This window comes from Buteo buteo, chromosome 3 (genome assembly GCF_964188355.1).
Source record: "Buteo buteo chromosome 3, bButBut1.hap1.1, whole genome shotgun sequence".
Classification (NCBI taxonomy): Eukaryota; Metazoa; Chordata; class Aves; order Accipitriformes; family Accipitridae; genus Buteo; species Buteo buteo.
In genome coordinates this window covers 40,636,009-40,657,727 of record NC_134173.1, presented here as the reverse complement: position 1 = coordinate 40,657,727, position 21,719 = coordinate 40,636,009, and the positions used below count along the sequence as shown (strand labels likewise).

Below are 21,719 nucleotides of genomic sequence, written 5' to 3'. Positions count from 1 at the left end.
GAAGGTCTAGTGCCTCTCCCCTCCTTGGCAGACTCTGGACTGAGTTGGCCCTGGCCGTATGAAAAGCCATAGTACCTTTTTAAACGAGAACTTCCATCCCTATCCTACTGCCTTCCCCAGGACATCCAGCCCCACATAGGTGTCCCCTGCTGTCCTCCTCAGAGCTACCAGGGACATTTGCTCTGTAAAGCTACTGGGTTTTTCCAGCTGCTTTCCTATCCCACAGACTTTGGTTGCTCAAGTTGTCAAGCCACGAAGCTTTCCTGTGTGCTGCTCCAACCCGCTCACCCCAAAGCCAGAGGACCTGGCTGCTTTAGCAGCCTTTCCCTCCCGACTAGGTGGTACTTCTGAGCTGGTGACCCCTGACCGGGGATAACTGCCCGAGCCTGCAGCTCCGCAGGCTGTTATCCAAGGCTCCCTCACTCCTGTGCTGTAAGACAAATTCTGAATATGCTTTTTTTCTAAGTCCAGGTTGAAGATGACCTTAACACAAGCAGTGGATGAAGTCAGCAGGTACCCCAAGTGCAGAAGTTGCCTGGGAGGTTGTGGTAGGAGGGGAAGGAGCTGTAACCGCTGTTTACGCTGCCAACATAGGGTTCAGCCCTTCGGTGGGTTCATGGCTCTGGAGCCTCCTCACCTCGGTACCGTGGCACTGTGTGTGACGGCCTCTCGGTGTGTTTTACTACACTGGCTGCAGGCAAGCAAGTTTCAGATGGGAGCTTCTTTCCTCTGCCTCTGCCATAGAGTAAGACCTTTAATTTTCATTTATGTTTTAGACCACTGGCAGTTAGATTAGAGAAGATTGTCATTGCTATGAGCAACAGGAGATACACTTTCTCCAATTTTATATTTCAAGTTCTGTATTTAGGCAAACAAGAGTCTAATAACCAGGGGAGCACTCATATGAGGCAAGTAGGCAAATACTGTTCACAACAGTATATACTATTGTCTACAACACTGGTGAAACCTTTTTTGTAAAACCTTTTTTTTTTTTTTTGAGAGGAAAACCCAAGAGGCCATGACCAGCAATTTCTAAATTGAAAAAAAAATTTGAGTGACTTCCATTAAATCCATGTATTCATAAGCACAGGTCTCCTATATGCAAATATCTCATGTTTAGTCACCTAGTTGCACCATTTATATATTTTCTTTCTTCCTAGCATTTTGTGCGCTTAGTGAAATATCCCGAACCACATGGGTAGAGAGTAAGTTGCTGACTACCACTTAACATATAAGGAGGTTCTATGGAAGAAAGTATTTCTTGAGGTTATCCAGTTGCTCATAGTTTGATCTGTCAGGACACTTTGAAACACCAATCGCTTGTCATGTAGCAAAGTTTGGTAAACGGTGTTTGCAAACTTGCTCAGTTCTGACCCCTTCTTTTAAAATTTTTGCATCTTTTACTCCTGTCTTGAAACATGAACACTGAAGAATAAAAGATGTTTAGCATGTGTCATTCAAATAGCATATTGTAAGCTGTGATTTTTATCTCATGATATGAGAGGGGGAAGAAGACAAGCAGTGGTACACAATGAGCAGACCCTTGGGATTTAATGGCACTCTAATCGATCTGTTGCCTTGCAGGAATACACAAACTGCTTGGTAGGCTGTTCTTGTTGCAAGTCCGAGCTGATTCAGACAGGACGTGTAAAATGGTGAATGGGCCAGCAGCAGTTTCAGCATCGTTGAGTCAAGACATAAATCTAGTGGGATTTTAGTGTATTGCAACAAAGAAAGGCCAGTGAGTTGCATCATGTTCACCATTTTTACCCTAGTTAGCCTTTCTCCCACCGCTCTGAGGCAATAGCATCAAGTAATAAAAAGGATATTGTTTTCCTGGATGAGCCGTGCTGTGTCTGTTCCCTCATTGATCCTAGAGCACCTTGTCCTGGCTAAAGGTCTTCCCAAGTGTTGCTGAGCCTTATCAGTCCGCCTCAAAGGCACTGTTTGTTGCCCCCAGGTACTCTGACTTCTTCTTGTGCTTCATCCACATCTTCCTCAGGAGGCTGGGTGTCCCGCACAGGTTGCCTCCCGTTAGCGGTAGGGAAGCTTCTGCTCCCTGTGGCAGGGCCAGGTCGTACTCCGCCGTCTTCCTCCAGCGCTGCCTGTGGCTAGCAAATAGAGCAGAGATGAGCAAAGCATTTGCCTCCGTGGCCCTTCCCTGCTTATGGTGACTGGCCACTGAAAACCAAGGGCTGCCTGGTTGCAAAGGTATGTCCGTGCCTCACCTGCGCCTGGGACTGGCAAGTCTGGGATGAGCAGGGGTTGTGCGGGGCGGTGGGCTTGGATGCTACAGCTGCCCCTGCTCTGCTCGGTGCCCTCCTTTCCTTCTTCTGTCAGAGTGAACGCTCACACAAGGCGATGGGCTACAAGTGGGACCGCTACGAAGTGCACCCTCTGTAGCACTTGCCACCAGACGAGAAGCGGGTGGGTGGCCCAGGGGCAGAGCTGGGCCCTTCTGCCAAAGCCCCGGGACGATGTGGCAGCGCCCAGGCGGGGGGAGCTCCACCTGGCCGAGGGGGCCGAGCTGGCTTACACCCGCCGAGGGGGACTTACGTCTCTGTGTACGCTGTGCGAGGACCCTGTGACAATGAGCTTGCTACTGTCCCTCAGGTGGCAATGGCGGCATCCCAAATATCACCCAGATCTGCGTCTGGGTTAACTGCCTACTGATGAGTGCGTTTGTACTGTGGTCAAGCTGTTCTGTAATTACACTTAAAGGCAATGAAGCTTTTTTAAAAAAATATTTAATTACATTTTCTAAGCTGCCTTAGGGCAAATATTATAGACTCTGTCCTGGTTTTGGCTGGGATAGAGTTAATGTTCTTTCTAGGAGCTGGTATAGTGCTATGTTTTGGGTTGGGTATGAGAAGAATGTTGATAACACACTGATGTTTTCAGTTGTTGCTAAGTAATGTTTCAACTAACTAAGTCAAGGATTTTTCAGCTTCTCATGCTCAGCCAGCAAGAAGGCTGGAGGGGCACAAGAAGTTGGGAGGGGACGCAGCCAGGGCAGCTGACCCAAACTGGCCAAAGGGGTATTCCATACCATATGACATCATGTCCAGTATATAAACTGGGGGGAGTTGGCTGGAGGGTCCGGATTACTGCTTGGGAACCAACTGGGCATCGGTCGGTGAGTGGTGAGCATTTGCATTGTGCATCACTTGTTTTGTATATTCCAACCCTTTTATTATTATTGTCATTTTATTATTGTTATTATTATCATTATTATTTTCTTCCTTTCTGTTCTATTACACTGTTCTTATCTCAACCCATGGGTTTTACTTTTTTTTTCCCCAGTTCTCTCCCCCATCCCACTGGGTGAGGGGGAAGGGAGTGAGCGGCTGCATGGTGCTTAGCTGCTGGCTGGGGTTAAACCATGCAGCTTCTTAGGGGGAAAATACTTAAATTTTTAATTTAGATGCTTTTTTTTCTAGTGATAAAACACAGCTGTAACTGGCACCAGGGCAGTTGTATAAATGGCTATGGGTGACAGTATAATCAGCATGTCCTTTAGCTGGTGTCTCCCTGCCTTTGGGAAGCAAGTGGCATGGCTTTACTGTAAATCACCAAGGTTTTACGGCTCCAATTCAGAGTAGAACTGCAGCTGAGCACCTCTTTGTGTTTCTGCTGAGTGGGTGACCTGTGGTGGAGGTGCCCTGTCCCCTTCCCTGCCTGGCAGCGCCCCATGTGCAGCCCCCCAGGCTTGGCTGGAGAGGTGGGAAAGGACTTACTCTTCCGTAGAAGTGCTGTTGCCTGTGGGTGAGCCTGTGACAGCCACCGCTTTCACTGTGATATGGGCAACTGGCGATGGTGGAATCTGCAGGATGAAAAAGCACATCGTTAGGAAATGCCACTGAGGAGTAGGGACCCCAGGTTTGTCTGAGAAAAAAGGCTGTTTTAGGAAAATCAATAAATACTGTAAATCTCTTAACAAGAGAAAGCAGGTTAAGGATTTGGACAGTCTGTCCAACTCTTATCCACAAAAACATCAATTGCTCACGTGAACGGTCTCACTGAGCTCAGCACAGAGCTTGTATGATCAAGAACAACATCTCCTGTCGAAGGAGAGAGGCTTGCAGAAATTTTTATTCCCTAGTTTCTACATCTGGCTTCCCGAGGAGAGGAGGCTTTGTGCGGACTGAGCAGCCTGCCTCTTGCAGCTCTTCACAGGCTGCCTCTACTGCTGGCTGGGAAGGAGCTGTCCCAGCCATCACCATTTCTTCAGCATTCAGAAATGCTTCCCCGTTTTGCTGGGTGCTGCTCTGTGGTGTGGGGGGCCCTGATTCATGCCCCAGTTCTGCCATGACACCACAAGTGCCTAATCATTGACTTCCTCCTTGTCTTATTTGATCATAAATTGCCCACCAGAACGGAGGCACGTTTTCACATAAACAGGCTGCTGAGACTGGCATATCCTCCAAGATGGTAAGCTAAAGTGAGGGTTGCCCAGAAATAGGAAAAAAAGTAAAAAATTGTGACGTGCTCTCATCATTTCAGGGAATAAACACACTTACTGATTTTACTGGCAATACTGAAAAATTTCTTTATGTTATTGTCACTACTGTAACTGGTCTTAAGCTGTCTAGGGCCATTTCCCCTGGGATTAATCTGAGACTGGACACGTTTAGGTGTGCTCTGCAAGTATCCCAAGACTTAAAGATGTTTGAAATCACTTTTGCAAGCATCCTTTGAAACTTAACTGTATTGATTATTGGTACGTGCAACTAGCTTCATTACACTGAATACCATTAATTTTGACCATCCTTCAATATTGTATAGTCATTTTTCTCAAGTGTAGCCCAGCTACCAGCTAGCAAGTATGTTGCAGCCATCCAGAAGAGCATTTGAAGCCATGAAGTTTCTACAGCATGGTCTGGTGTTGGTCAGAAACTTTTCAAAGGACTATTTTCTGTTTGAAAATCTGGTTTTTATAAAATATTTTTTGGTAAGAAAAAGAAGGGAGGTAAAATGTTTTAGTAAAGCTGAGCCATTTTTAACCAAAACATTTTTTCTCTCTATTACAGAACAAATTTTGAGGTTTTGTATGATGATTTTCCCATCAACTATTTATTGACATTTTTGATTGATCTGATTATCATGTCAGGTTGGCATTCTGGAGAATATGAATTATTTAATGCTTGTTCCACTTTAGAAATTAATTTCTTCCCAATTTGTGAAATTCCTTGAGAAACAAGAGGCTAATTCCTCTCAGCTCTTGCAGGTGGCTGAGCATCCAGAATGGGAGCCTGCCTGTTTCCATCCCACAACCCTTCCCGGTTCCCTGAGGGGCAGCTGTCCTGTGCCAGTCCCTGCTCCCAGCTAAGGATCCTCTGGCATAAATCCTGTCTCAAAGCCTTAACAAAGACTGTGAAATCTGCACTTACTGTGACAGACTGACATGCTGTTAATGCGGGACATGCTGACAGGTACTAGGTTTTAAGATGCATCAGACAGTGGTAGTTGGTCTTGCTTACTTTGGTAAGTAAGTATTTACTTACCAAAGATTTTCCATCCAACAGGCGGTTACAGGACTTGGATGACTCTCGTTCAGTAATTCCCACTGCAAAGCATAAGAAACATGGCATTATCAGTAATTATCCCATTGGCAAAGCTTGTATTAAAAGCCTCCTTCCATGCCTTTAAACCCAGATATGAAGAGAGCCCAGATTCAGGTTATAGTCCTGCTAGATTTGATTATAGCCAAAAGTGCAGAAGTTTCTTTATTATGATCATCTACTATGATGTCAAAATAAGTGATTTTTGGAATTGCTTAAGTCATTCATTCTGGAAAGTCACTCAACTGCTTGCTCCTAGACTTTTCAAATGAGATTGTGAACCGTCCTTAGCAGACCAAGCTAAGTGGGAGCCCTTCCCGCGCTGTGAACACTCCTGTGTATGTATATACAAAAAGCGGTCCCATCTGCTACTCCTCAGCAGAGGTTGGGTAATGCAGTTTTTGTGTGTCTTGGAGCCCCCGCTGCCAGGTCTGTCCTGCCTAGGAGATCATTCTCCTTTCTGCATTGCCCTGGGGAGTTATTCTTACCTGGGCAGAGATGTGTGCTACATCCACCCCATCACAGGGAGGGATTTCAACCTTTCTGTCTGCCTGTGGCTGAGTGGCACCTCTCTCTGCTGTCCTCAAACCTGCAGGTTACCTTTCATTTACACGTGAGCGCTCAGCCGGTAACTTATCTATGGATAAATGCTCACTGACATTCCTGCTAGTTGTACCAAGGAAATAAATGAGTGAGGAATGCCAGATTTTTTTCATGGAGCCGAATTCTCCCATTTGGCTGTGGGAATGTGGACATCTCTCTTTTTTTTCCCTTTCTTTCTGTTCCTTGCCATTTTTGGTTGTCTGCTGTTTTTTTGAAAGGATATTCAGGTAAGCGAAGAGCAAGGATCTACAGAAACACTAAGATTCACCAAGACAAAGGATAGCATATGATTCACAACAGCTGTGACCAATGGAATATAAATAATGACAGCAAACATCAGAAATAGCCAAGGTGCTGCTTGTAGTGCTGTCTCAGGCATGAGTTAGCAATCAGAACTGCCTTCTCCTTCTGGGGGCAATATTTGGCCATGATAAATATCTTAACCAGCCTCTCTCTTCCCGCTCCCACCCCTGCCAGTAATTCCATTAGGTACCTAACTGTATACCTCACGTCAAAGTTTAATTCAATTACCTCCTCTCATCTTGCATATTAGGTACTAACAGTATTCAGCAAGTGGCTGCAGGCATCAGTGCTTTGGCTAATGTCCATTATTTCTTTTTTTTTTTTCTTTTTTTTGTGTTTTCTTTTCTTTTGTTTTGTTTGCTCTTATATTTTCTGATTCTTCCCTTCAGCCTATCGCTCTTCTTATTAGATATAGAAAATGTTCTGGCAAACTTTTAGCAAAATATCTAAGCAAAAGTAAGTCCTCATGGCTTCAGGTTCCTAAGTGCTCCTCAGGACAGTGGTGGCTGGCTGCGGTGTGAATTCCATTTCCAGAAGGTGCTATGGATGCCCAAGCCTGGGACAAGGGTTGCTCCACATCTGTTACTCTGACTTGCCCTATGTTTCCAAGATGAGTGCTTGTACAAAAACTTGGTACAAAACTGAGTAAATAAATGTGCTGATGGCCTCATCTATGCTCTTGTTTACACATTTTTCACTTACTCTGGAAACCAAACTGTTCACTCTATTACCCTGATTTCAAGTTGGATTTTACCAAATCTAAAGTAACTTTAATATTTAACAGTACTTGTCTATGGAGTAAGCATGGAAAACTCTACAGGCACAACTACTTCCAGTAAGAAAGTTGAAGGATGTTTTCAAAGGGTGAAATTTATGTGGAGGTCACATTGGTACAGAGATTAATGAAAATAGATGATACATATCCATATATATACCTCACTTCATATCACATTATGTTGGCTTTCCAGCTGTTGAGAAACAGCTGGAAAAACCTTTCTGGACTCTCTCATGGCACCCTATTCTCAGCGTAGGTATTATTAATAGAGTGCATACTGAAACCGGACACTGCAGCATGTAATAATAAAGAGCTGTTTTTATTTTCATACAAATATTTGCAAACACTTCTACCTTCCTCCTCTTAAAATGCTAAATCTGTAAAGTCAGGCACTCAAAAGCTATGAAACACCAGAACTGGATCAAAGTTATTTCATCGCCCCCAAGGATCTAGACATTGAGATTCGGTCTCTAATTTGTGACCAGAAACCATTTTTACAGACTTTCTGCTTCACTCATATAGACATTGTTCATTCAGAAAGCTGTTGTTCATCCTTAGCTTTCACTTCTCAGTGCACAGTCCTATACTTAATTTCCCCACCAGTGAATCCTCTGAGGACAAAACTATTCATATTTTCACGGGCTCTTCTGTATTGTGATCACCGTGGTCATAATCTGCACAAATGTTTTAAAAAAACAGCTTCATCACCTCCTGAAGGACAAGGACTTATGCCGGGCAAACAGAGGTAGGTACTGAGTTTAAGATCAGAAGTTCCTGGGATCCAGTTTCTCTGAGGCTTGAGGAGGATGCAGCACTGTTCCTAGTCAAGGCACAGGTTTTTGTGCAGCAGCAGGAACTGAGCCCTCCCAGGTGCTGCAGTCGGAGGTGTGAAGCAGGCACCCAGAAAAGGGGGATCCATCGGCTGTGCGAGGTGATGAGCGTCACTGAGGAGTCTGCTGGCAGTGACGGACAGACCTTAGGGAGCTATTGCAGGAGACGCCTTCTGTGCTTTGAGGAACAGCGATCCGATAAACAACCTTGCCATGCTGCACAAGCTTAGGCAGCCCTGCAGCAGCTGTCTTGTCTTGTCCAGATGTTCCTGGTGAGTTTGTCCTGTCCTGTTCTCGTGCCCTCCTTCCACTCCTCAGTCATTCCTTTTTGTTTTATTTTTTGTTGTAATTTCAACTTAGTTTCTCCCTCTCCCCCGTTCAGCATCCCAGTTTCTTTGCCCGATCGCTTCCCTTTCTCCCCCTATGAGAACCATTTCCCCCTTTTCTGCTCTTCTTTTTGGATTCCTACATCTTTTCTCCAGTTCGCACCTATCTGTCACCCTTTATCTCTTGTTGCCCCTAACACCAGAGACCAGCAGTCCCTCCTTTCTCTTCTGCTGACACTCTGCCACCCACTACCCCACAGCTGGTGCCAGCCACTCCTCCGCCTCTCCCTGCTCCAGCCCCAAAGCCCCAGCTCTTCGTTCAGCCATTTCTTGGCTCCAGGCCCAGTTTGAGATCTTTCCCTATGGTCCCAAGCTCAGTTTGTTCCTTCCCAGTTTCCCAGGTCCTGCTCTTGTCTGGTCTGTGTTTAAATGGGATGGCTTATGAGCAGTGTAGTTGCAGAGCGGTGGTGTGAAGAACATGCTTTACAGATTTAGCACCTTTTAACAGCTCAATGTCCAATGTCTCTACCGAACACGTGCCATATGGGATTTTTTCAAAGGCTTATGACTTGACTGCATGTGGGTGGTTTTTCAAGGGAAAGCAGCAAAAGATGCATTTTTGATTAAAAGGCCACACCTTGCCAAACTGCATGGACATGCTCCATCTTTGACCTTCCAAACATAACACACCAGCGCTGAAGGAGCTGAATGACCAGTCTATTTATGTTTACTCATTTCCTTGGTTTTGCCTTGGCAAACTCTATTTTTCCTTCACGGGTTCTCACAAATATGCTGAACAAGTTTTGGTTGAAAAAACAAAATCAGGTCTGTGGCTGACATCCAGAATCTAAAATTCCATCCCAAACAATTGTGTTCTGGCAAGTTCTAAGCAACTGAACAGGGATCCTATACAATAAGATGACTCAAGCAAACTCGGTGATTCGCAATCTATCATCTCTAAAATATTGTCAGCCTTTGGAAAGGGAGCATTTACAACTCTGAATAAAGTGAATTTATGACTCTGATTAAAGCGAGAAATATGCAATGCCACAGTCGTTATATCTCATTAATTCCACCGGACATTTTAAGCACAGAAGTATCCTTCAGGTACATAACAAAGTGCCTGCTTCGCTGCAAACAGGAAGACTGCAATATCCAAAAATGTTATGAAGCCACAGAGGAATAAAGCCACTTCTGGGGACTTACCATGCTGGGCAGTGCCCTTGGTGGGACAGGGTCCCCGCTGCCTGCTCTGCAGGTGGCCCAAGCCCCGCACCTCGTCTTCGCTGTACAGCACCTGGAGGAGGTCACCCTGGTAGGGCTGCAGCTTCTCTGTCCCGTGGGGCCGATGATCGGATATGGCTACCACCTACAGGGAAGAGGCAAAACCATCCCGTTACACCCGGCCTTGGAGATTAGGTGGTCTGGCAAGGTCACGGGGGAGCAGCATGGCGCTTGCTCTTCCCACTGCTTTACTGTCATCCCAAGCGGATTTTATCGGGTGGGGATTGTGGGATTTGTGGGGTTTGTTTTGTTTGGCTCCTGCCTCCGTGCATGAGATGTATGGGAAAATCATGTGGGGTCTCTCTGGCACCCAGCTACTTAGTTGCACCTTTCTATATTCTCTTCAGGAGACTGAAATGGGGTCCTTTTCAAGATCTACTGAACAGGATATGCCTTTGAGAAAAGCTCAAATTTAATTTCTTACTGCGTCATATCTTGGGCAACCAGTTAAACTTATGCAATTAAGTTATGAATGCTATTTCTTCATGGCCTCTCCTGTCTTTTGGAATTATTTACATTTTATACCTGGCAAATGACTACAGAGGATACAAGGCGGTGAATAATTGTGCTCGCAGAGATTAAATTTCACAAACGTTAGCTCACACAAACAAAACTCACTGAGAGCTACACCTTCGAACATTAGGCCCCCTGTATCTTGAACAGAGTCCCTGAAAACAAGAGTGAATAACATCAAGTTCTTTTCTACATCGATCATGACTAAGTCATGGCACTCACTGTGCTACCACAGGAAACTGGGGAGGCCAGAGCTAATGTGAGCTTAAAAAAACAGGAATAGGCTCCAAGCAGGTGGATCCATCAGGACTGTTATCCAGGATGGTGTGGAAACAATCTTCTCAAGAAGATTAAAGTCCTGACAGCAGGGAAAGAGTGTTTCATGCTTTGGTTTCTTTTATTCTTCCCCGAAGACTTGCTACTGTCATACAGAGAACAAGGTAAATAGGGCAAAGATCCAAACCAGCAAGGAAACAAGAAACGTAGCAACTATTCTGACTGTTTCCTGTTAGACTCAGGTTGATCTTATGTTGGGAGACCAGGAGAAAAGCAGTTACTTGCAGCTAACTGATGACTGATAGTTGCCATCTACATGTCTTATATATAAATACAGTTATTTGGTCTCAAGACAGAGACCAGCAACTGACCAGCCCACTATTGGCACAGAAAAGCCTTAATTCCATCTATTGCTCTGCCTTCTAACATTCACTCAAGATAAAAACAAGACTGCATTCAAGCATGTCCCCTCACACACAATTGTCCATTTTCTTTAAGCAAGTTTTAATTCAGTTTGCCATTAATCTGCAATATTCTGTGTACGTGAATTTTTACGCAGATAAAAAAGCACATGCAAACCAATGTTTTCCAAAACAGGAAAAAAAACCCCCCAACCTGACCACTTTTTACTCTTTTGACTCCAGGTACCCTCAGGAGTCTGGAGAAGGCTGCCTGACCTAGAACCTACTGACCAGCAGGACAAGGAGCAGAAACTGCCCAACAGCAGGCAAAAAAACTGCTGGAAGGGGCTGGCGAGACAACCAAAGCCTAATCCAAGACCTAAGAGGGGTTTTCTCTTAGTTCTGTGGATTTTGGCACTCAGCCTAACACAGTCGCTGCTCCGTAAGCTACTTAAGGATGTGGCCAGTGTTAAGTTAAAGTCCAAGCGGCTACTGGTGTCCTTGGAGGCAAGCACGTGCTAAAGGAGGCTGCAGCCAGGGCCCAGCTGTACCGACCACGAATCTGGCGCCGCTGGACAGAGCCGAGCCTCGGCATCGCTCCGATAATTCAGAAACGAGGGTGATGCTGGTGGTTAGAGGCCTCCTGTTGCTGCTTAAGCAGTTGGTGTTGGCTCTTTCCCAGCTGCCCCTGGACCAGTCCCAGGACCTCTCCGTCCCTCCGCAGCAGGTCCTTGCAGGCTGCGGGCTCCCGTGTCCACGCACGCCCTGACCGCCCGAACCTTGTGAGCTGCATTACCCCCATCACCACCGTGACATCGGGGGAGACACCCGCCTGCATCTCAAATGTGACGAGGTATGGCTGATGGGATCTCTCGTGACAGCCCTTGGAGCCTGCCTTGCATGAACCGAGCTCTTCCAGCTTCCAAGGAATGCCACAAAGCTCAGCTTTTCCCACCAGCTCTGGAAATATGCTCAGTGCTCTTGGTCACACTCAGTCTTCTTTGGTGTGTGACAGAAAATGTCATCAGCCCTCTGCTACTGAGACACCTGAGGTCACTTCTTTTGCATGGTCATGGAAAGAGCATTTTTGGTAAGTAGGATGCTGGCTGCAGTCATCTCTAATCCTGAAAGTGGCTTATTTGATCAGCGTAAACCGCCATGGACTTGAAACTTAACAATCTGCCTATGTGTTGCAAAGGATGGAATTTAGTTTGGGGAAAGGAAGCAGGATTTTAAACACCATTAATAGCAGAAATTATTTAGACACATTGTCTATGTTTTTGAGATTCCTTGTTACATGTTGTATCAGTAATGCCAAAACGCCTTCAAGCAGCAGAATCTGTATAAGTTACAGTGCCATTTTCCGTTACAGCTGGAGACAACAGTGCAATCTCTATAGCACATCTTCAGTGAATATCTTTGCAGCATTTGGCTGTAGGACACTTTTGGAGTTCCTTATCTCCTAATTCAAGATTTCACAGTGACTTTGTCTACCTCACCCATTACTGTAATATGTAAAGACTTATCTAGGTCAGGAAACTAAACCTGCTGTAGTGCAGTTTTGATCTAAACTGGAGCTGACATTTCTCTAGGGTACCTAGGGTAAGGCAGAAGGATCAGCTGGAAGTCACTTTTCGTTTCTAGACATACCAGGAAATTTAAATCTGTGTGACTAGCAGAGTCAGCCAAACTATGCAGAATTAGGAAGCTGCTTGCTAAAAAACTACTGTTTTTAGAAACTGTAAGTCCTTTGACCTGCTCAGTCTGTTTGCAGGATGCCAACTCTGAATTCAGAGCTCAGCGAAGTCTCTTTTTTGTGGACTTTACTGTGCACATGAGAGCACTGAGGCCTGGCATACCCACTGTTGGAATTAGTTGTGTTAAGTGGGGGGCACGGAGGACCCAGGAGGGTTGCAGAGCAGCGCAGGGGCTGTTCCACAACCCTGCTCCTGGACCCAAATCCCACTGCCAAACCAACAACCAGCCAGAAAAGGTGACAATTAAACATCTGGCTTTGGATAAAACTTTGAAGCTTAGAGGTTGAACAACAAAGTGCTTGTTAGTGGGGGAAATGCCAGATTTGCAGAGTTAAGGTCTTTTTGATGGTCTAATGCTGATCTAATTTTTAATGTGGTAGCGCTAGCATGCGCAGAGGGATTTGCCATTTTTCTGAAAAGTAGCCTGGTATTGGTGTCCGGACAGTTTTACTCAAAGGATTTTGGAGCTAGAAGAGCAAGGGAAGAGAAGGGAGAGATCTACTATCACTGGAAATAACTAATATTAGGGCAATAGGAACTGCAAATAAGCATATTGGTGAAACACCCAATTAAAAAAAAGAAGGCGTTTCCCCCTTTCTCTCACCCTTCTACAGTCATGATCATGCTTTTGGGATGGGTTCTTGAATGTGATGGAATTTACTCCCCTAGGGTCAGTCGTTTGAATGTTAAATCACTTACTTAATGCTACACTGCTTGAGTATTTCTGCCACGAAAAAAAGGTCTGGCAGATGTCCACGTTGCTTGCTATTTTTGCCCTTGCTGAGGATTAAAGTTGTGCATCCACTGCAATCACCAGAGCAGAAGATTTCATGTTAGCTGAGGCATTTCTACAGCACTGACTGCAGGTGCAGAGGCAAAAGTGAAAAATAAGTAATCATTCTGCTACTTTTCTGTGGGTCTAGAAATTGGCAATCACAACTTCCTCACAGGCATGTATATTCCAGTATGTGCCATTTATTTGAATGCTTGTGCATGAGCTGTAAGCAGCTGCATCACACTGAGGAAGGGGAATGCACAAGTCTAAGAGATGACTGTGCCAACTGCTTTGGTTTGAGAGCCTTGCTTGTTTTTGTAGCTGGAGCTGCAGACCATTCCTCAGGCTTGGTGCTCCCACTACTAATATGATGCTGCCTGCATCATGACTAAGGGCCAATCAAAGCACATCTTTAATTGGGGTCAGGAAAGCCCCAAAGGAAAACAAAAATCCTCTAAAAATACAGCAACAAACCAGGGACTTTCTTATCTTATTTTCTTAGACCTTTATGACTATAGTGCTGCTACAGCAGCTGATCCAATCCAAATTAAATATTAGAGGCTTCTGTTCAGCAGAAACAACAACTATTTAACTGCTGAGATTCAGAATATGATAATAGACATACGGTTGCCCTAGATTTTGGTGAGAGCCAGCTGAAAATTTTCCAGCTGAATGGTTTCATGAGAAAATTCTGGTTAGAAATCTGGGCATTTTGTTGGAAAAGTATCTGTCTAAAAAAGAGGTATCTCAAAATGGCTTATTTTGAGCAACACTCCAGCACTCTGACTTTCATCCTCATTTGGAAGGAAGAGTCATTTTGAAACTTCAGCCTGAGTTACGGGACAAAAATAAGATTTTCACAATTTGAGAAAACACACGCATACATAGTTCCTACCCAAACATGAAAGGCGTGTTATTGACCCTTCCTGGGGACCACTTCAGGCATCTTGTGAAGTATTGGGATCCTGTGATCCGCTTCAGTAACCAAGAGAGGGGATGGGAGTGAATGTGGCGAGGTTTTTTCTAGTGCATGGGTATCTGTGGTAAGCAGGGGGGACTTATGGTGCTGTGGGGAGATCAGGGAATCAGGAATACGAAGAGGAGGCTATTTACAAATGACGATAGGGCTGGGAAGTAGGATAGGGCATGGAAAAAGGAAAGGCCATGGAGCAAAATATTTCAATGAAGTGCTAGAGAAGAGGCAGGTCTGTAGTGAGAAGAAATACTTTGTCAGAAGAGTCTCAAAGTGTGAAAAAAGTGCTTTGATATGCACAAGAGAAAGACGCCGTCATTGCTGCAAGTGAGAACTGCAATAAAAAGATTGTGGAAGGGGTTGTGAATGGGCCAAATGGATTTAAGGGCGGAAAACAGGCCCTGAAGACAAGAAGCCTGATGCCCATGTGTCAAAGTGTCCCAGCTTGGAAAACATTTTTCTCAGAGCATGAAAAATGTTCAGTTATTTGAATTTGGGGGTATATCTCACCTGCAGGGAGGGGGATAAGCTCTGGCTGTGCCCATGCAGCGAGGGTGAGCAGAGGACAGGCAAGCACCACTGGGATCCAGGGACAAGCATCCTCCTGTGGCTCGCTCAGAGCCTCCTTTTTGAGTCAAGGTTACAGCCCATTGCTTGGTGTTTTTCTCCCCAGTTCCCCAGGGAATGGGATACTGGCTCCTTAATTAACGCATATATGTATTGATATGATTTGTTTGCTTTTCATTCCTGCCTGTCCCTCCGGCACTATTATTAAGGCTTTATGGATAAGAATTAAGTCTGTGATTCCCTCAGATGACCCATGTTGATAAGAACTGATTTTGACTGGCTCTGCACAGACAGACTGTATATTTTGAAGTTTCAATGTGCTTCTATAAATAAACTTTAGCTTTACAGAAACTCCCCTTCTGTTTCCCACCCCACTCCCTGCATCGGACACCGATGCACTTCTTTGCCCTGAAAGATCTGCTTTCCATTTATCCATGGCATTTTTAAGGATAAGTGTAGACAACTGGAATTAAAAAGAAGAAAAAATAAAAAGAGGGAGAGAAAGGGAGGTTTTTCTTACACTCTTTGTTAGGATGTGCTGTGTAGTTTTGGCTCGTCTTCGGGCAGGACTACATGCTGTGAAAAGAAGAACAGGAACACAGTCAGGGTGCAGCGGAGGTTGACAAGATGAGGTTACATGTGCCTTTGAAAGTACTCTATGAGAATACATTGAGGGCATGGTGGGGAGAGGGGAAAGAAGAAAGGGTTTAAGGAGGAATATTCCAGCTGAAACAACCCAAAAGAAAGTCCTTTTTAATGTCACCTCAGAGACCATGCTCTAGCTATACAATACAGACATCTGTGGGCACAGGGCAACAGCCTTCCCCACGTTTCTGCACCTCTCCCATAGGCTTCCAGGAGGAACCATCCTTCTCCTTCCTGAGTGGCCTCCCACCTGCCAATGTTTCAGAAGGAAATGAGCTTCTCCTTCCATCCAGTCACCTTCAAACATGACTAGTGTATATGTTAACTTTGGAGAAGCCTATCATTTTATCTAGATAGGGACTTTTTCAATAAGTTCAAACACCTTTGTGACATCATTTCACTTTTACTGCATGATCTCCAAAGCACAACATTTGCACTAAGCCTAGCCTTTTCTTTTCAATCCTCAAAATGACCCATTCGGTTCTTTAACTTGGGGCATTTTGCTTAAAGTCTGTTTCTCAATTTTATTTCTTAGAGTCATGAAGACACCAAAATCATAGGCAAACCAGAATCACTAGCCACTAGACCCACAAGATGCCAGGACCATAAGCCAGGCTTTTGACTGGACTGAAGTGATTGGTTTTGCGTGAGGGTTTTTCTGGACAAAGTGAAGATTGTATAAACACTCACTGTTTTGGTTTGACTTGAAACTGGCCTGAAAATCTCTGTGATACTCCCAGCTCTCCCTCTCATCATGTCTTACCCTTTGCTCTTTAAAAATATTATCCTCCCCTGTGTTCAGGCTACAGGAGCTACAGGATTTAGAAGCCAGTGACAGAAACAGGCCTGCAAAAACCTGCCAAATTCAGAGAATTAACTCCAATTCTAAAGGCTGACCCTGAGGGCAAGGCATGTGAATGGGGGTTGCCTATTCAGGCTCCATGTATAATCCAAAGGCTTTGAAGAGCCAGAAAGGTTTGTTATGGGTTGACAGGTGACTCTTACTCAGCAGGTGAGCTTTCCTTTACATTTTTGGCATACATTCAACTCCAGGAGTTGCAGTGCTTATCGCTGCTATGCATTAATGTTTGCAAAGAGTTTTGAAGCTGTGGAAGCAGCTGGAGGTCATCCAAGGCTTCTGGTTACTGCAGCCAAACTCCTCTCCTCTGACGGCAGGAATAACAAGTGACCGGGCTTTCCCGGGCTCCGATACAAGCAGAGCTGGCAGTGGGACCAAAGTCACTCTTCCTAGAGTGACAGCTTGTGTTTGTCTAATAAGCCACCCCCCGATAGCCCAGTGAGGATCTAAGCACTGAGCATTAGGACCCCACTGGACAGAAATAAAGTTTTGGCCTATGCTCTGCCCACAGCGAAACAGGCCGGTAACACGGGAGGTGATCAGTCTTGCCCAGGGTCGCTGCCAGCGACCTGTTGCAGCGCAGGGTACTTCCACACTGAGCTCATCACAACTAAGTTATCTGCCTGTGCAGAGCTTGAGAGCGTGCTAAGCTGTCAGTTCAATTATGGTCTGTTTTGCATGGTGTGATATCCTCAGGGATCCCTACTGCCTTCTCCTGCAGGACACGTTTTATATTTTAAACCATGGTGAATGTGGGATGAAAACCAGAGAAACATAACGAAGGTGGGGTTTTTTCCTAGGAATATGTTTTAAGTTGGTTTTGAAGCTGCTGCAATCCCCTTTACTTCTGGAATTTCATCGTGTGAGGACTAAACTAATTGCTCACAAGCAAAACACTCAAGTGCAGAAAAGTTTATTGATGCAAGGAATTATCTTCTTGTCTCTCTGGTATTGATGTATTTTACTGGACAATGTGAGGAGCACAGTTTATATAGATTTCTACCAGAAGCAAGTACTGTTACGCTGTTATTGGCACCCAGGCTGGTGCACAAGGAACAACACATAAATGTGCCTAACGGTAATAAATTTGCATATTTTCAGAGTACTTGTCATCCACAGTCCAACTCACTGCCTATCGTCTGCCAGAGCGAGTGGCAAATGGCTTACAGGGGCTGAAGAAAGGCAAGGCATGAAAGGGAAGTCACAGCACCAGCAAACATGCAATTACTTGAATAGCCATTGAAAGAAGAGTGAATCACGGAGGTAGCCAGAAGCGACCCACTAGCACAGGAATACAATGGCAGCAATGCAAACAGTGGGGCTGCAGGGCTCTCTCTGCAAACATGATTTTCTGCAGGGAGTGGGAGCAGGAAGGGAAGAATGAATCCTTGCAGATGATGTTTCTGGATTTGCCTGCAAAAGGATGTTTGTATGTACAGCCCAGCTTTCGGGCAACAAAAACAATTACAGTGATGGTTCACTTTGCCATTTCTACTTATATTCTGAAATCAAGCAGCTGGGAGCTTATGCTTGTAGCTTGCAAGTAAAGATCTGATCTGGCCCCGCAATTTGTTTTCCCTGCTTTTACCTGCTTTCTTGTTGCTGAAATATGCAGCCATTGAGTTTAAACTAATTTGTTCAATCAAATGCAGACTGGGCTTTGTCCGGTTCTTACTCTTCATTACAAGCAATTAATGTTAATCATGCATTCATTTCCAGGGCATGGCTTTGGAAATGTTCCACTTATTGAGCCAGCAGACTTAAATTCAACATTCATGCAGTTCACCCAGTTCATCTGAGCTGCTAACTGCTTGCAGAACTTCATTTTTCTTTTCTATTACGCAGAATAGCCACACAGTTGCAAGCTGTCACTTTAGCAATTACCTCATAGGTATATCAACACCGATTCCAGATCTCCGAATTTTGCCAGCGCAAAGATTTTACACAGCCACAATACTGAAGCACCTGCATGGATTAGCTCCAGAAACAAGCAGCAAGCGCTGGACTGCAAGCAGAGCACGGCACGGCTCGGCAGAACAGATGAGCTGCTCACTTCAAAGATTTTGCTGATGCTAAACACCCCATCCATCTAAAAGACAACACTGTAGCGGTTGTTACAGTTTTGATGTACTCACATTTGGATGAAATCACAGTGGTGAAAACTTCTAAATTTTCGTCGCTGCAGCTGTAAATCTGGTGCATTTTCCACCTCTCCCTCCTGACTGCCTTTCAGCTTCATGCAACCGCTCTGAACTTCTGGTAAATAGGTTTCACTAATCCAATCTGGCTCTGTGATCATTGTCCAGATCTACAAAGGACAGACTGATGCTGTGATCTCATCTCATTCCATATTCTTCATTGCAACATTTTCTGCTCCCATCTGCCTTTCTATGAATACTATTAATGCAAAGATTTAATTTAGCTGTTACTTAAGCCTCCACTCAGATAGGAACATTTTACTTTATGTCTCCTTTTAGCAGTTTGGAGAATCCTCTGCAATAAATGGCTAAAAATTAAAGTCTGTTCTGTGCAGCCAATGTATAGGCAAATAAACGTTTATAGAAGTACTGCAAGGATTGTTAAAATGAGTTGGTTAATACTTTGTGTACTTTAACACATATATCGTAAAAATTTGCTCCTCCCATATAATGAGGAGCTGATTCTACATGTATTAAGAAAAACATTTTCTGCTTTACCTTTTAAGTTCATAAACTAGTACCTGAATCCTGGGCACTTCAGTGTAAAATTTCAAATGCAGATGACTAAAGAAGGGCATGTCACACAGACATACATAGCTCTATATGCACCCTACACTTCAGTAGTTGCAGAGGGAGGGCAGGTGGCTCAGTCATAGATGGGTTCCTACATGACTTGATGGTTCCGGGGCCTAATTCCATACTTCGGCACTTCAGTAAAGGGTCTTCTTGCCAAAGCTTTTCATTCCTTAATGCTCCCATCAGAAATTGTTCCTTTCTACATCTATGAAAATCATCCCCCTCAACTTCTGGTGACTTACTGCTGCCATGGACACCTAAGCTCAAAAATTTTGGCTTGCAGGCTCTAGCAACTGATGTAGCAGAAACACTTTCAAGTGTGAATAATGATATTAAATTGTATCAGTCTAATGAATAGCCTTCATTACTAGCACATGTGTGTAATTAACACAAAAACTAGTCCTGTCTTGTCCTATTGACATCTGCCACTGCTGTGGTTTAACCCCAGCCAGCAACCAAGCACCACGCAGCCGCTCACTCTCTCCCCCCAACCCAGTGGGATGGGGGAGAGAATTGGAAGGAAAAAGGTGAAACTTGTGGGTTGAGATAAGAATAGTTTAATAGGACAGAAAGGAAGAAAATAATAATGATAATAATAATAATAAAATGACAATAATATTAACAAAAGAATTGGAATGTACAAAACAAGTGATGCACAATGCAGTTGCTCACTACTTGCTGATCGATGCCCAGTTAGTTCCCGAGCAGCGATCCCCCTCCAGCCAACTTGCCCCAGTTTATACACTGGCCATGACATCACATGGTATGGAATACCCTTTTGGGCAGTTTGGGTCAGCTGCCCTGGCTGTGTCCCCTCCCAACTTCTTGTGCCCCTCCAGCCTTCTTGCTGGCTGGGCATGAGAAGCTGAAAAATCCTTGACTTAGTCTAAACACTACTTAGCAACAACTGAAAACATCAGTGTGTTATCAACATTCTTCTCATACTACATCCAAAACATTAACACTGTACCAGCTACTAGAAAGAACATTAACTCTATCCCAGCCAAAACCAGGACAGTCACCAACAGTCCTGGATGGAAAATGCCAGCAAACATGGGCTGTCACTGTCCTATTAATGTAATATTTCTTCTTTAAAATAATAAATATTGGTCAACACATCCAGAGCCTGGAAGCATTTTGGTTGAGTGGAAGGTGTCACTGTTTCAAGAAAGAAATGAGTGAAGAGAAGCTTGTATTACTTGTCACCTCCCAGGGCAGCCTCCTGCTGTTCAAGGGCAGCAAAGCCATTATGGGGGTGGGGGCATTGTCCCAGGAAACCGTGCCGTGTTTGAAACGGGAGGTGGGATGGCAATATAATCAAGCAAAAGTTCAATTAGTTTTTGATTTATTGCGCCACATGTTCTGCTTGTATGACTGATGCCATTAACATCAGGCTTGGCTGGCGTGTTCATCTGTCCCTGCCCGGCTCCCTCTGAAGGCGCACACACTCAACAGATGGGGAGCTGCACGGGTGCGAATGCAATTGTTTATCCCCCTATTGTTCCTGTGTCAAGTAATCAAACCAAATCCATTACCCACCGAGAAAAAGATCAGCGCACCGTCCATTCAGCAGTGAATGGAGCAGAGGCGGTTACGCAGGGAGGCTTTAAAGCTTTCAAAAGGATAAAAAAAAATAATGAAGAGCAACACTGAATAGTTGCCCCCCCCCCCCCCCAAAAAAAAAAAAAAGGCTATAACCAATCTAACCCACCCTTTATTTTACCTTTGGATATTCCAAGTCCTATGAGAAGAGGCACTTTTGGATCTGAGTCATTGTTTTCCTAATTACAGGTATGACGTAAAGATATTTTTAAATCATAGCTGGAGTTTAACATTAGAACAAGTATTTGGTGTTTCATCATGTTGAGGGGTGGTGGGAATGTGTAAACTGAGTGAAACTTAAGAGCTGGTTACCAGCTGGCATTCACTGCATTACAGGTTAGGTTTTGAGCAGGTAGGCTTTGAACACCTATCTTTACAAGGTACATGGTGCTCTGGGGATGAGTCACTCTGTGCAGAGTGCTGACAAAAGGCTCTCACATCACTTCCAGAGAGAAAAATACGGCGCAGGAGGCCCAATATAATATGTCGCATCTGGGATTCTCATCTGGGAATGAATCTTCCCCTGTTTGTAAAGAGAGTTTGCTGCTTCATTTTGCCCAGATCTTACAGAGCAGTCGAGCACTATGAACGCCCAGGGTTTTGAAGGAAATCTTGATGTGGCTTCAAGAGAAGGACTGCACATATCGGGCTACTTTTTTTCTACCCATCTGTGAGTTATTTTGGACAAATGTCTTGGTTTATCTAGTACAAAATAGGTGTGATAATACCTGCCAAGGAAGTGTACTACAAAGCTCAGCTGCATTCAGTCTGCTGAAGAACAGCAGGCAGTGGTTTTAGACTTGAGGAAGATACTCTCCACAATGTCCAACCTAGGAACTGCTGGCAGAGCCACATCAGATCACTTCACATGGTAGCTCCCTCTGGCTTCTTACTG

The 21,719-nt window shown here is 44.6% G+C and overlaps 1 protein-coding gene across 1 annotated transcript; it reads right to left on the bottom strand.

Moving 5' to 3' along the window:
- Positions 1-1,693: 1,693 nt before the first annotated feature.
- VXN (vexin) lies at positions 1,694-18,650 on the bottom strand. The gene is made up of 6 exons (XM_075023386.1): positions 18,584-18,650; positions 15,465-15,520; positions 9,605-9,767; positions 5,505-5,566; positions 3,738-3,823; positions 1,694-2,111 (listed from the first exon to the last, which is right to left on the bottom strand). Exons 1-6 carry the CDS (start codon positions 18,648-18,650, stop codon positions 1,925-1,927), a joined length of 621 nt encoding a protein of 206 aa, XP_074879487.1. The 3' UTR covers positions 1,694-1,924.
- Positions 18,651-21,719: the final 3,069 nt, after the last annotated feature.